The sequence below is a fragment of the Syngnathus scovelli genome, chromosome 8 (assembly GCF_024217435.2).
Source record: "Syngnathus scovelli strain Florida chromosome 8, RoL_Ssco_1.2, whole genome shotgun sequence".
NCBI classification, from domain to species: domain Eukaryota; kingdom Metazoa; phylum Chordata; class Actinopteri; order Syngnathiformes; family Syngnathidae; genus Syngnathus; species Syngnathus scovelli.
Genome location: NC_090854.1, coordinates 11,949,219 through 11,964,429, shown reverse-complemented (window position 1 = coordinate 11,964,429; position 15,211 = coordinate 11,949,219). Strand labels below are relative to the sequence as shown.

The following is a 15,211-nucleotide window of genomic DNA, read 5'->3' as shown; positions in this document are numbered from 1 at the left end:
TACATTTTAATGATAATAAAATAATAATTTTAGTTTTAAATAATATATGTTTGTCACTTTCAAATTAATTACTTTTCTACATTCATACAAATTAATCTAAAAAAATCATTTATGAGCCATTACCGAAACAAAACGTAAACCGCTATGTGATTGGCTCACCCTCATTCATTTGCTAAGCCCCGCCTACTAGTATTCCGGAACAGGAAGTAGCATTCGTGTCCTGCTGACGTTTAAGCTACCTCTGTAGCTCCTCCCTACCGACGAGTGACGATGGCGACCACTGAGCAGCAGTCTCTACTCGACTTGACAGATAAGGAGACCCGGGAGAAGCTATCGCTGTGGGACGGACGCCCGGACGCCATGGCTCCCCTCACGGGCAAGCAGACGGACTCCGTGCTGGACATCCGAGCCGCCGCCGAAACGATCGCTATCCCCTCCGAGGTGAGCTGCGGAGCTTGCTCGCTAGCATTGATGCTAACTGACTTTCTCATGACTGTCACTTACACTAAACTCACTCATATAATAATATATTAACAGTAATACGATCGTTCCGTTTTTCAGCATTTAATAACTTTTAAAAATGATACTTAATTGAGGATTTACTGAGACTGTGTTGCTGTGTAGTTACCAATTGAGGACCTGGGCAATCTGTCATCTCGCTCTCTTCCATCTACTTTCACCGCCACTGTGCCCCAATCAACAGAGGACATCCTCCTCAAAGGCTTCCAGATGCTCCACATGGACAATGATCAGATAGAAACTGCACAACAGGTTTCCTAATACTCATTTTAAACGTTCTACATGTCACTAGACACATGCTATGTACTGTAAGCATCACAACATGTTGTGTGTTGCAGTTTTTCGCCTGGTTTGCAAAGTTACAAGCCAACATGGATCAGGATGAGAGTGCAAAGTACAGGTGTGTCAATATTTAATGCTTTTATACTACGCACACTGCTTGGTTGCACTATGAGGCATGTCCAATGCTACTATCCTTTGGTAATAAAGTTTGGAGTTGTATTCAAACATTACAGATGTTTACTGTTCTGGTTGGAGAACTCAGTTCAGCAAGAATCAAATTATTCATTAGTTTGATTTTTCTCCCCCCCCCTATATTGTTGTTTTTTACAGACATAGTGGTTCTCCTCAGATAATTGTTTTTCCAAGCGTCTGTCCAATCTGTCAGTATTTTATCACAGATGACAAATTACATAGATTTTTGCTAAGATGCACTAGCACCTCATTTAAAGCAAGCGATATATTCTACATTTATTTTTGAATTGCAGGCGAACGCGAGATGATCTGAACTGCTACCAGGAGCAATGTGATGCCATCCTGAAAGATGTCAGTGCTGCTTTGGAGCAGCTGGATTCCTTGCAAAAACAGTACTTGTTCGTGTCCAACAAGACCGGCACTTTACACGAGGCTTGTGAGCAACTTTTGAAAGAACAAGTAAGCAATAATGAGTTCTTTAAAATAAATGTTTAGTGGTGTCATTAAATAAATAGCATACATAACATTACTGTTTTGCAATACTTGGCTTGTCTGGCTACTTCATATTTAAAAAAAAAAATTCTATTATTTCTCCTTGGCAGGCAGAGCTTGTTGACCTTGCGGAGAACATACAACAGAAACTCTCATACTTTAATGAACTCGAGCACATAAACACGGTTGGCTTTTGTTTCTTTTTCTTTCAAGAAATCTGATTTTAGTCGATGTATTATATACACATTTTTTACAAATTTTTCTTTGTCTGCGTTTTCAGAAGTTGAACTCGTCCACCTTGTCCGTAAATAATGAAGGCTTTATACCAATGCTCTCTAAACTGGATGACTGCATTGAGTATGTTTCTTCACATGTAAGTACTTTGTGTCTTTTGTTCTTGTCACCACATTATTAAAAGCTGAAAAAAAAAATCCTGCTAGAAAGAAGGGATCTTTCCCTATTGGTGTATGTGTCCGTACTGAAATTGACCGACTTGCTAATGAATTGTGCGTGTGTCTGTGTTTTTTTTTTTTTTTTTTTTTAAAGCCTAATTTCAAAGACTACCCTGTTTACATGGGAAAGTTTAAACAGTGTCTCTCCAAAGCCATGCACTTCATGAAAGTCCACATTGTAAACACCATGCAGAACCTCTCAAGCTCTTTAACGAAAAGGGTAAGACACAGCCATAATTGTATCTTGTTGATATAATTGTCATTTTGTTTCGTGATGGAACAATTTTCTGTTTGTTTTCCAGGATCCAATGAATTTGGCCAACGCTGACAATGCCTTTACTCTCTACTATGTTAGATTTAGAGCAGCTGCACCCAAAGTTCGAGTAAGTCTTTTTAAAATTATTTTTTTAAATAAATATTAGCACTGTGCAGAAGTGTCCTTTATTTTCTTTTAGTCGTTGATAGAACAGATCGAACAGCGGGCGGCTAAGATTCCAGAGTGAGTGCTCTCCATTTTTAAAAGTACATTTCCACACAATGGGGTCTGCATCAAGTCTCTGCGTCTTCCTGCAGATACCATCACCTGTTGGATGAAATCCATCAGTGTTACCTGGACCAGAGAGAGCAGCTCCTCACACCCAGCATTACTTCCACCATCACGGATCTGACCCAGCAGAACGGCAAAGACCACTGCGCCCTGGTGAGGCACGACCAAGCTCAAAGCACAGCTGCCTTTCTTAAAAGCTCTCCTCTGACTTTTCCCATCGGACGAGAACGCGCCCAGGCTTAGACCCAAACGTATTTCCCGGCGTCTCGAGGAATCGGTGCACATGATGAATGGCTTCAACTTGCTGACATTTGGGCCGTCGCAACTGTTGTTGGGTGGTTCAAAAGGACTTTTCTGTTTTCTGTGCAGGTCCGCAGTGGCTGTGCCTTCATGGTTCATGTGTGCCAGGATGAGCATCAGCTTTACAATGAGTTCTTCTCCAAGCCCACACCCAAACTGGAGTGAGTAATGCCGCTACATTTTTTGCTGTGTTTTGAAATGCACTGGAATTAGAGATAAGCGGTTATTAGTTCATCGAATGTAAATTCAGACTTGTTTTACTGTTTGACAGCGAGTTACTGGAGAAGCTGTGTGTGTCCCTTTATGATGTTCTGCGCCCTCTGATCATCCACGTCGTCCACCTGGAAACTCTGTCGGAGCTCTGTGGCATTCTCAAGACCGAGATGCTGGAAGACCACGTTCACCACAACGGTGGGTTAAAGCGTCTGTTCCCCTCAGAGCGTATTATAATAAAAACAATATCGGTCAAACTGAGGAATGTTATTATTCGGAAAGGCAGATTCTTTTTTTTTTGTGCTCATAACTTACTCCTAATCTTGTGGTCATGTGGTGTGTATGAAATAAAACTTTATTTTCTGCATGTAGTATTCATAAAATTCCCATCACGTGGTCTGCACAAATTTGTATTGAACATTCACGCACAAGTAGACATGCAGCTGCATCAATTTGAAGATTTCATTTAAAAAAAGATTTATTAAATGAAACCATTTTCAGATGGCCTAATTTCCGTATTAAACATTTTGATTATTTCTTAATATTTCAATATTTCAGACATTGAAATATTAAGAAATATTTCAATGTCTCAAATAGAATTTCAGATTTTTCTCGAACTTTCATAATCAAAGTGATCACTAATTAAATCAAAGCAGTCCACTTAGTCTGTGGTGATCTCGCACAGTATTTGAGTTTAGTTTTTTCAATTTAACCACTGAAATAAATGAGGATTTGTACAATATTCTAATTTTAGAAGCACCTGCATGTGTGTTTTGAAACAGCTGGACAGCTGGGAGCCTTTGATGCAGTGGTCAAGCAGATGCTAGAGGACGTGCAGGAGAGACTCGTCTACAGGACGCACATTTACATCCAGACGGACATCACGGGCTACAAGCCTGCCCCCGGGGATCTGGCCTATCCAGAAAAACTGGAGATGATGGAGGTGAGGCCAGACAGGAAGCCATCACTCTCTGCTTGTAAATTCTGCCCCTAACACTCCATCCCTCTAAAGTATTTAGCATCTTATCAATCCTGTGTATCCTTCTCGCCAGAGAATCGCTCAGAGTTTGAAGGAAGAGCAGATGAAACAAACGTCCCAAGCGGTCGTCTTTTCCGACGTTCACCTCGAGGATTCCGACGGGAGAAGAAACAGTAACGCCGGTGCGTTTTGACGCGTTACTAAACACGTAGGGTGTCGTAGTCACGTGTCTGACCTTCGTCTTTGTTTACGTAAGGACTTGCAGGGAAAGCAGAGGCGTCCCGTCAGCAGCCTTCCGTTTCCCCCGCCGATTTGCACGGCATGTGGTACCCCACAGTTAGACGGACGCTGGTCTGCCTCTCCAAACTGTACAGATGTATAGATGTGAGTACCCCGTAGACACAGTAGAAGAGTTGATCTGGTTTTTCTGGAAGGCCTGGCAGTTGTCTCAATAGATCGTTGCACAACACTGCCTTCATTATCATGTCTTTTTTCTTTTTTTTTTTTTTATCTCCCCATCCTTGAGTTGGCTTTTTGCAAGAACTTCATCCTACATTTTACAAACATGCATGTTCAATTCATTGACGAGTACATTTTCCATAGGTGCTCTGTAGTCTGCCAATGTCCAAAAGTGAGTGGTCACATTTTGTCTCTGAGAGGTCCAAAATGTGGCCTCAAAAAGGTCTTTAGAAGTCTTTAGCATATTAATTTCCATATCTCCGACACCAGTTTGCGGGATGTAAAGTGCCGTGTGATTCACAATTTACATTAGAATGCACCCACAGTGGATTGAGAGAACCATAACACTTAGATGAATCAAGGCTTTCCTTTTTTTTTCTTTCTTTCAATCAGAAGGATCTAGGAGACATTTATAATGTTAGTTGTACTGCTTTCCGCCTCCAGGGTCTGTCTGGGAAATGCTGAGGTTTGGGCATCTGTGGCTAGGATATCCCCATATCTTTTTTTTTCGTCTTCCTAATTCCCATCCCTATTATATTGCTTTTTCCAGAGAGCCGTCTTCCAGGGTTTATCTCAAGAAGCCTTATCTGCCTGCATCCAGTCTCTGCTGAGTGCCTCTGATAGCATCCTTAAGAACAAGGTTTGGCACATTCACTCGCTCAAGAGAAGTTTTGTTAGCCCCCCCCCTCCCCTCTATTTTTTGCATTATTATAAAAACAGCTGGAAACGGCGCCTGTCTTTTGGACGCTGTAGCCTCCCTAATTCAGTTTTGTTAGAACTTCCTGCGGCAATAGGGTACTTAACTAAAGCAGCTGGGATGTCATTTAAAGTTTATTGTAATGGCGGCCTTATTATGCTCCGCAGACTGTTCAGCCAAGCGTCCTCTTATTTATGGGCCGCTCTCACCTTCAAATTTGCTGTTAATATCTACGCTGACTGGCCCGTTTCAACCTACCATTTGGAATTAATGCGGCAACATCAATTTCGGATGACGAGTGTCCTCCCCGTGCCTCTTTTTTCATCCGACGATCTTTAATAACGAGCTAGAGCAATAAATGGCTTGGGATGGGGGGGGGCTTCCCCCTCTCACACAGAATCTTTTCGCTTTCCAGCTCTGGCTGTGCAGAAGTTATTAATTAGCCGAATTTCCTTATCATCTCCGAGCCTGCTTGCGCTCTCCACGTTCTCGACTGCCTGGAAAGACAGACGAAGCTTTTTGAAGCTGTTTGTGGATTTTGAGCGGCGCTCCTCTCTTTCTGTCTTTCATCGTTTGCAGACACAAATAGACGGGCAGCTTTTCCTGATCAAGCACCTGCTGATCATGCGTGAACAGATTGCTCCATTTCACACCGATTTTGCCATCAAGGAGATCTCGCTGGACCTGAAGAAAACGCGAGGTAAGATAATTAAACGTTGGTGTTCAGCTCCATAAAGCCCGTCATTACATTCCCATGCTCGTTAAGCAACTTGTGCCTATCACATGCACCGGTGGCAACAATTAATTTGAAAATTACAGTGTCATCCAACACCTTAATCTACGCTAACTGCTGCCTCTCTGGGGCACATTTGCCCCTCCCACCACCTTCACCCAAGGTCATATTTGATTTGCGCCACTAGAGGGCACTCCGATGCTGCACCCTGATATTGTCATCTATGTGTTCTTTGTCAAGCTGCTGCCTTCAAAATCCTGAACCCAAAGGCTGTTCCCAACTTCTTCCGGCTTAACAGTCACAACGCCATTCTCGAATTCCTGTTGGAGGTTTTTATTTATTCCCTCCCTTTTGTCCTTCCTTTAATTCAACATGCCATTCACTGTCTGCCAAGGGAGCCGGCACATAAAAGCATCATTTTCTCTGCTCTGCAGGGAACCCCTGAGATAAAGGAGCACTACATTGACTCCAAGAAGGATGTGGACCGACACCTGAAGTTCAGCTGTGAGCAGTTCATTCAGCAGCAGACTCAGATCTTCACGGCGAACCTTGAGGAGTTCCTCACCAAGGTAACCGCCAGACGTGGCCTCAGGCGAAAACGGCGCGTCCTGACCTTCAGCTCTCAGCTTTTAACTTTATTGCAATCCATTTGGACTGACACCTACAGACAAATTTCTTCCCTTCAGCTGGGATGTGCGCTTATGATGTTCCTATATTGTTTTCTTTCAACACAATTCCCTTTAGATCATTTGCGGTCTACCTTTTTTTTTTTTTTCCTCCTTCTTTCCCACCTACCCAACTCATTTCCATTGTACTCTATTTTTGCTAGCAACACCAATTGTTCATTTGGCTTACAAAATAGTCTCTCTTTTGGAGTTAATTGAATTTGTGAAGACCGTTGAGCTATGTTGCTAATTTCCAAGGTCATCACTAACTCTGTTTTTTTATGGACACAGGTTGCAGAGCTGAAAAACATGGCCATCCAGGGCGGCCCCGCATACACACTATCTAAACAGCCGTGGGCTCAGCCCGGTAGGTTTTGGGGGCTCGGGGAAAGGCCACTGGCATCTCGCCGCGGTTCGTCTCAATGTGTACCGAGCACCCTCCAGGCTATGTCTGTATTTTCCTCCTGAATTTATTTTCCCTCTCCTTTCAGCAAAGATCAACGATCTCGTGATGGCAACCTACCGGGTGATGAAGAACAAGCTGCCGAGCACGCTGCAGAGCATGTCCTTGTACTTGGCCAACAGGGATACCGAGTTCATCCTTTTCAAGCCTGTGCGGGTGCGTTCCTCAAAACAGCAAGAGCTTCCTTTTTTGTCCCCCCAGCTTTAATCATCAGCCGTTTAAAAGAATGCTATATCCAGCGATAGAGTCAGCTTGAACTCATCCGTAGCGGAACATTAGCATATTTCAGTTAATCACATTAGTCGCACTGCTGTAAATACTGTAGTGAAAGGGGCTGCTAATGAGTTTGGCAAAGATGGAGCACTGCTCTTCAGGTCTATAGTTCACAGGCGGAGTCATAATATGATTAATGGGGGATATTGTTTTATAATTAGACATGACCCAATGTAGCCTAGGTAACCACGTTTAAAGGTCAGTGTGATATGAATGTGTTTCTTCATTTGCTTTTGAACCTGGGACATTTTTTCAATCCATACAGTGGCAGCCATGCATCCATTGTCTGAAGCGCTTTAAGGGTCGCAGTCTGTCCCCATCATACATGTCAAAAGTAACTTTTTAATTTGTGTATATCAGTGACCTGGTAGCCAGGCGTCTTAAGCTCTTTGTCTGTATAAATATTTCAGCTCTTGTGATGTGATGTTTTTTTTTCTGTACAGAATAATATTCAGCAGGTATTCCAAAGGTTGCACACTTTGCTACAGGAGGAATACAGCGGGGAGGACCTCCAAATCATTGCATGTCCGTCAATGGAGCAGGTACGCACTATCATGAAGCAAAGAGAACCCAAATTCGACATGTTTTAAATAATGCAGCTGCGAGTCTCATTTGTGCTGAGAGCAGATTGACTCACAGCCGCCTTAAATAGGCTACACAAACAAGTCTTCTCTCTTTTCCCAGATTAACCTGCTGCTGTCTGTGAATAAGTAATGATCAGAAGTCTTCTGCTTGTGATGTCGCACTTTGAGCCGCGGGACTGTGAGGGGGCGACAAGAGCCGCGCTCGGAGCTGATCCAGCCCAATAGAGCCAAAGATGTGCTGAGCCATGCGGCACAAGTCAAGATCTCCGCTTTTTTTGTTTTTGTTTCAAACACAGAGGTGTAAAAGAACCGAGCCGCATCTCACTTAACAGCAAATAGTAAAGGATAAAAGCGTACTTGCACACAGCGATGGTTCACGGCCAGCAAGATGAATATGTTGGAGTGTTCAGCCGAGGACTCTTTGGGTGTGTGAATAGGGGAGCTGGAGGGCTGTTGATCAGTCATTTAGCTCGCGGCCAGTAAGGCAGCTCGCCTTCCGATTCCCTCGATGGCCATTGGAAGAAAATTGCCGCAAAACCTTTTATTTGCATATTTTAGCACGGTGCTTCTAATGCTTAAAAGAAACATTTCTGCCTGTGCTACCAACTGCTCAGGTTTGTGATAAGACTTCCAGTACATACAGATCTGTTACAAGGATGTAAAAAGGACAGATGCTATGTTTTTTTTACTTGATTTTCTTTTATACCTAATTTCAAACTAATACTAGTTGATTGGGGGGAAATATAATGTATGGCGTTACAATGATGTGCACACTTGTACTATTTATGGACCTTCTGATTAAAACTATTGATTTGGTTTGACCTATGTGACTTGAATGTAATTCTGTGACCATCATGTGGCTAATGAGACTCTGCCCTTTAGGGAGTCTACTTGTCAAACACGCTGTTACCATCTTTGCACCTGTGCCCTGACCTTCTGTGGACTGACAGTCTGGAATCCGTGCGAAGGGACTGAATGGTCCAGAGCGGTATGTTGATCTTTTCACGGTCTGCTTCCGAGACCCCCAACTGAAGCCTGCCAGGTTTTTTGCTGGGTGACACTTTTGATTTTGCTGACATATGATATAACATGGCAATTATTTGCATCCACTGAAAACCTACAGCAGTAGCTAAGAAGTGTAAATCTCAGGTATTCATTCTTGTTTTTTTTGGACAAATGATATCAATGGTGTAATATAAACATTAGGTTCAATTAGTACTCAACGTAACGTTTACAAGCAGCGTTTTGAACTAGTCTGCCTATAGTTCTGATATTCACATTTGAAATATCTCCTTTGACCTCGCACGCATTCCGTCTCACGACAAGAAAATCCTTAATGTATTATTCACTCATTCAGATTTGATCAAATGACAAAAAATGTGCTAGCCTCCTGAAACGTCTCACTTCAAAGATAAGAGCAGCGACCGAAAAGTGATTATTTCACAATAACTGGCTTTACATGGAGACTTTTTGTTGTCTTTCCATTTCAAATCCTTCTGACTAAAGAGCCTTTACGCATCAGAACAGACCTTTTAGAGCTGCATGACACGATTGAGGCGTTTATATAGAGCGTTTTCATTCCGTTTTGTCATTCAGGTTCATTGTAATGGCACGACAAGGCTCCATTTAAACCCAGCTATTGATGTCATAGCATCGTCTTAAAATCCACTTGGATTGATCTCATGTCCCCTACACTGGACACTTGCACAAGGCACCATATTTGCTTCCTATCTTGCGTCGACATATTCAACAAATGGAAATAATCATGTTATTGATATTTAAACATTCAGTGATATGTTGATAACATTTTAACCACAACTAGTTCACCATGCTGCAGATGTTTCCCATCTCATTAAACTAATTTTAGAAAAAATGATTGACTTTTCCACATAGTCAGTCCAATCAAGAGAATATGGACAATTGGTAATGATTGGAAACGTGATAAGATGATCTTCTGAAGCTTCCAACCACGTTGCTCTCATGTCATCCCTTATTCTGCATAACAACTCCTCCGGGGCACATTTACATCATGTCGAGGTATTGCTTTGATGTGCTTTGATGTATTAACACAATTTTTTTTATTTTAGTTCATTCTCGGCATGCATTCAATTTCCGGGGGAATTTGCAATCGCTATTAAAGCGCCGCTTGCGTGTTCTGTCAATCACCCTCAAATGAGAAGATTCTCGGATAGGATGTTGGCCGTGAGTTAACGTAGGGTTTCCAATTTTTGAACACTTCCTCTGCCATTGTTGCCTGGGAGATGGACATATTTGTCTTTTATTTGAAACTCATTTGTTAGCACAGAGCCTCTTTGCTCCTTCATAATTACACTCATGGTACAAGATGGCCAGAAGAAATGCGACCCACTAATTAAGAAAACATGTTTTCTCTTGTCAGGTGGAAATTGTCAATTTGCTATTCTCAGAATAGCTTCAGAGCTGCCAAGCCTTCAATTAATATCACGTTTTAAATTATGATGAACTGATGAATAGCACAACCGAGTAAAAGAGAATTGAGATGTCGGGAAGGAAAACTCTCTAATCATTCTTTTAATTCTCAAGCAAAGAATCACTTTGGGAATACTAATAAAAGAGGACAATGTCTCACCAATTAGCAAGCATGCAGTAACCAAACGAGCGTTCATTAAATTAATTCAAGATGGAAGTCGAACGGCATGATGTTACCAGTCGGCAATCATCCTTCAAAACGGCCCATTAAAACAGCTACGACAAACAATTCCTTGTTTGTAGCATCCTTATTGACCAGGATGGGTGGTAAATTACAGCCAAGACAAGATAATGCGCCTACACTGCACTATTTTGGTTTCCAATAAAATTACAAAGTAACAAAGACCTCACGCTTGTCGCTATAACCCTTTTATGCCTGCTTAATTGCGGTCTAAAAATAAGAAGCACAGTGTTAGTCATAAGAGTAAAATCATCCATAAAGCAGCTAATCCAAGATGACAAGCTCTATGCTTCAAATGTAAACAATCATCAAGTGACAGTTGCCTCATTAGCACATTTATTTTAAAATCACTACTAAAGCCCTTTAATAGTCATTTTCATCGGTGACAATCTCCACAAAATTCTTTTTATAGTCAGATAACATAGCTAGCCTACTATTAGGTTCTTCATTATATTTTTAAGCTGTAGCCTTCACCCCATCATATTGAAAAAAATGCATTCATTTGTGGCTCAAGATATACATCTTTCTCACGCTTGATTAGCTCCTTATCATAGCTAATTAAGGCATGGCCCTGAGATAAGCGCCTTTAAAGACGCGCACGCTCATACGCACACAAGAGCTGACTTTGTGACTCCCAGTGCAAGTCGGATGTAGCTTCTAAGGATGTGCTTCTGACTAAACGTCCTTGTACGACGGTGGGAAAATAACTGGCCAATTAATTTTGAATTAATTAATCAGGGAAATCTCTATGAATGCTCTGATCTTCTGTTTCGATGCCAGCATTCTAATTATGTAGTCCATAGTCGAGGACTGTGGATGTATATGCGCTTATGTTGATCTTGTGTATTTTCCTTCGCCGCCATTTTTTCATCAGCAATCGATTCTTATTGTTCAATTAGACGACCACTACGTCCAATCCGGTAGATAAGTACGTTACGAAGAAGTATGAGGGCTACGTTGAAAAGAAAAACATTTGAACTGAGAATACAGGGATATTTTTAGAGAATGTTTTTTTTCCCCCAATGGTAGAAGTCAAGGAATTACAAACTAATTCTTCTTCTTTTAAATAGGTGACTTGAGGTGCTTGTAAAGTGCTGACTTTTTTTCTTAAAAAAAAAAATTGCTACATTTTTGCTCCCAAAAAGTAACATTTGAATGTGGCTATTTTACATGAAAAAAAAAAAAATGCGAGCTCATTCCTGTAATATTACAATTTTATTTCTTAGAATAAAAGCAAATTGATTCTTGTAATATTGAATAATAATACGAATAGTGCATTTTATCTGATGGCACCTTTTTAACACTTCGTCACCTTACAAGGAGTAAATTAAAATAAAATAGTAATAAAAATGGTAGTTAGTATAAAATAAAATGAAAATAAATACATTTGTAATCTGGAGTTATTGGCAGATCTAAGAAGACCCCAACATAAAATAGATGGAAATAGAGTTAGAGTTAAATCACAAGGTAGAGCCAATGAGTTTTTATTTCTGATAAAATGACATTCCCGTGAAATGTAAGCATTATTTGATTTTAATGACTTTTTAGCTTCATTCTAATCATATTTGAAGTTGTTCTCATTTGTAAACCACTACAAGCAGAATAATGACTACTGAAATGAAAACCTCTCTGAGGGTGTCAGTCAAAGGCGAACATTATTTTCCTCTCTTTAGGTTTGACATGAAAACATTGAACAAGAGCTGTTTCAAGCACTCTACCTTTTTTATTATACGTTTCTTCTTGAGAGACGCTGAGAATCCAGCACCTCATTATAGGAGACTATACTGTACTATATACTCGTACGTCTGTGAATGCACTGAGGAAAAGAAACTCAACAAACTTTTGCTTTTAATTACATTTTTGTTAGTGTTGTGAAAACATTGAACCCGTCTTTCACACAATGCATGCTTAAATTGCTTTTTAATTTATTATTTTGAACACGTACTGTATTTCTGAGCCTTGTCTTCTATGTAAAACCTGCTCTCCCGTTCTGTGGAAATAGTCAATAGAGCCTCACGTTGACGAGACATGACAGATCCCGCTTGTCTTTTCCGTGTATTCTGACCAGTCAACGCACTTCACACACAATTCACATGCATCAGGGGAATTCAGTTAGTTGCCTTACTTCTGAACCAGTAGAATTAGATAGCTCCCATGACCCAAATGCAAAAATGCAGTTATATGTGATACCAATCTCTTACTAACCACATAAATATGTGTCTTGTCCATGCAAGTCACCCCTGAAGACATCATTCCTTTACATTGCAGTAATAATATATATATATACGTACGTATAATAATACTACTAATAATAGTAATTATCATATTAGTTGTCAAGTAATTGTAAATGTGCGCACAGAAGGTCTCATCTAGATTTTGTTCAAGGATCAAGGAACATATTTTCAATTTTTTTTATTTTTTCGTTTTAATTTGACAGTTGGTTTAACAGTTCGACAAAAACCTTCATTCACTGGCAATGATGTGGACTGAGTGCATTTGAATTAGATTTCGGAGAATGATCTTCAAAAATAACCCTGGCGAACCTCTGTACTGATGCTTTTCTCATTAACTTGTAAAGTCCTCCTTTTTATTAGCACTGGTGTATTGGATCCCATCAGCTTGTGCTAGTGTGTGTACACACATGACTTGCAGCACACTTGTCCTTGTGCCTATCTCCTGACCCCGAAGCTTGTACACTCATGTCGTCCATGACTGTTGGATTTTGTCCACAATTTAGGGAGCGTGCTATCTGTGCCTCACGGCAAAAGCCATTGCCTGTTATCACCTGTTACCCAATTTACTCACTGCGTGCTCGTTTGATTTCTTCAGATTTAGGAAAATGCTAAGACACTGAAGCAGAAATTAGACTTACACAGGTTGGTTGAGTTCAATCACAATTCTTGTTAAGAAAGCTCTGTTTTCAGGAAAGTACAATACAGCGCTGGGCCTTTCAAGAGCGGAAAGTCTCCATTCAGAAAAGGCAACGTTCAAAGTTCTTTGGTCAGCTTATATTCCGTTGCACATGCCAGTGTGGGCCAAGTTTGATGTGTGATGAGTCTTTGGGGTGGGGCAAGCTCGCAGGAGAGTCTGATTCCATGGGAGTGGGTGCTGGTTCGGTGAGAGCTGGTTCCGTGGGGTTGGATGCTGATTATGGGCGATTCGATGTGTGGGGGCTGTTGATTTCCTTTCCGTCTTTCAGCCTTGACGATCATCTTTGGCTGGGCTGTCTCCCTCTGGCACCTGCTGGTTTTATCTCCAAGTGACCTTCCTGTAAACATTCTCCTCCATTCTTGCACATACAGCGTTCCACCTCATCCATTCATCATTCTTTCAATTTTGTCATTTTGTACGGAATTATGTGAGCTTTTGGCTGTGACATCATCAATTTATTAATGTTCCCTGACTATGCAAAGTTTGTACTCACCACTTACCATGTTTTCGTTTGTTTGTTCTTTTGATCTCCATGTGCTTGCTTACGTCATCGTATTCTTGGTTTAATCATGCTTTCAACCATATCTTTTCTTTGTTAGGCAAAATATTTCCCTCTGTCCAGAACGTTCAGCAGTAATCGAAAACTGGCGTCTAGCATTAGTCAAAACATAAGATACAATCAAGTACTGAACATTTTTAGACGACTTTGGCAGTGTCCGTGATTTAGAAAATCATCAGGCATGCATTAAACAGTTCCTTAAGGCTATTCAGGCAATCTATCAAAAAACATTTGTTATTTCAAAGTGCTCAGAAATATATATCAGATCATAAAATTATAAAAACCTTTCTCATTACCACTTATCAAAAATGTCTAGTTATGTCTTCTTTATTGATTTGGTGTGTAGGTATAATTATATGCTTAAAATGTTTCTTTTATTGATTTAATATGTGAATATACTTGTCTGCTTATGTACTTTATTCAATGAGGTTTGAGCATATCTGTTTTTGTAGCTAGGCAGGACTTTTTGTATTTCGACCCCATTCCTTCATGACCTCACCCTTGCTTACGTATCTTAAAGGTAAAAAGTCCACGCGAGCTCAATGACCCCCCCGCAGACGAGAGAACTGCAAAGGTCATTTGGGAAATCTTTGTTTCCCATGTAATGTACATTGAATTAACGAACAAGCCGGTTTGATGTGCGACCACTTATCAGTGAGCCCATCCCGGTGTCACATGTGAAGAGGCTGTGATTTGTGGCAATGCCTTTGGTGCTAAGCGCTCCGTCCTTGTCCTGCAGGACGCCTTTGCTGAGGATAATATGATGGCCACTTTCACCGGAGGGATAACATCATCTATTAAGATCATTAACATTGTACAAACCTTTGAAAGGGGAACAAACGTTTACCCCCATTAAACAGCCCGACCTTGTCCTTGATAGCGGGCTTTAAAAAGAAACCCTCCACACACACAATTTGGGCAGGAAACATGGCCGCCCTTCATCTTGAACTTTTCAACGCAGAAGGAGGAATGTTTTCCTCAAATATCTGGTAAATACAACCATAAATCACCAGCCTGAAGCTCCTCAGCTTCCCAGTCTGACTCTTCATGAAACATTCCAGTCATACTTTTGATATTGATCTGAGACCAGCGAGCCCTGTCACCATAGCTCGAGGGAGGATTTTCATTTTGATCACAATTTGACCCACACAGACAGATGAAAGTGTCCTCTTATTGATGATT

The 15,211-nt window shown here is 41.0% G+C and overlaps 1 protein-coding gene across 2 annotated transcripts; it reads left to right on the top strand.

Moving 5' to 3' along the window:
• Positions 1 to 230: 230 nt before the first annotated feature.
• On the top strand, positions 231 to 8,675 carry cog3 (component of oligomeric golgi complex 3). Of its 2 annotated transcripts, none has more exons than XM_049728012.2 (23): positions 231 to 441; positions 625 to 771; positions 858 to 919; positions 1,287 to 1,452; positions 1,596 to 1,670; positions 1,766 to 1,858; positions 2,032 to 2,157; positions 2,240 to 2,320; positions 2,393 to 2,436; positions 2,511 to 2,637; positions 2,854 to 2,945; positions 3,056 to 3,195; positions 3,780 to 3,940; positions 4,050 to 4,158; positions 4,242 to 4,360; positions 4,986 to 5,075; positions 5,712 to 5,832; positions 6,106 to 6,194; positions 6,300 to 6,434; positions 6,822 to 6,897; positions 7,022 to 7,149; positions 7,710 to 7,808; positions 7,951 to 8,675. In XM_049728012.2, exons 1-23 carry the CDS (start codon positions 271 to 273, stop codon positions 7,978 to 7,980), a joined length of 2,481 nt encoding a protein of 826 aa, XP_049583969.1. In that variant the 5' UTR covers positions 231 to 270; the 3' UTR covers positions 7,981 to 8,675. The 2 variants fall into 2 exon arrangements, with proteins under 2 accessions (XP_049583969.1, XP_049583968.1); XM_049728011.2 differs by having other exon boundaries at positions 4,233 to 4,360.
• The last annotated feature ends 6,536 nt before the right edge of the window (positions 8,676 to 15,211 follow it).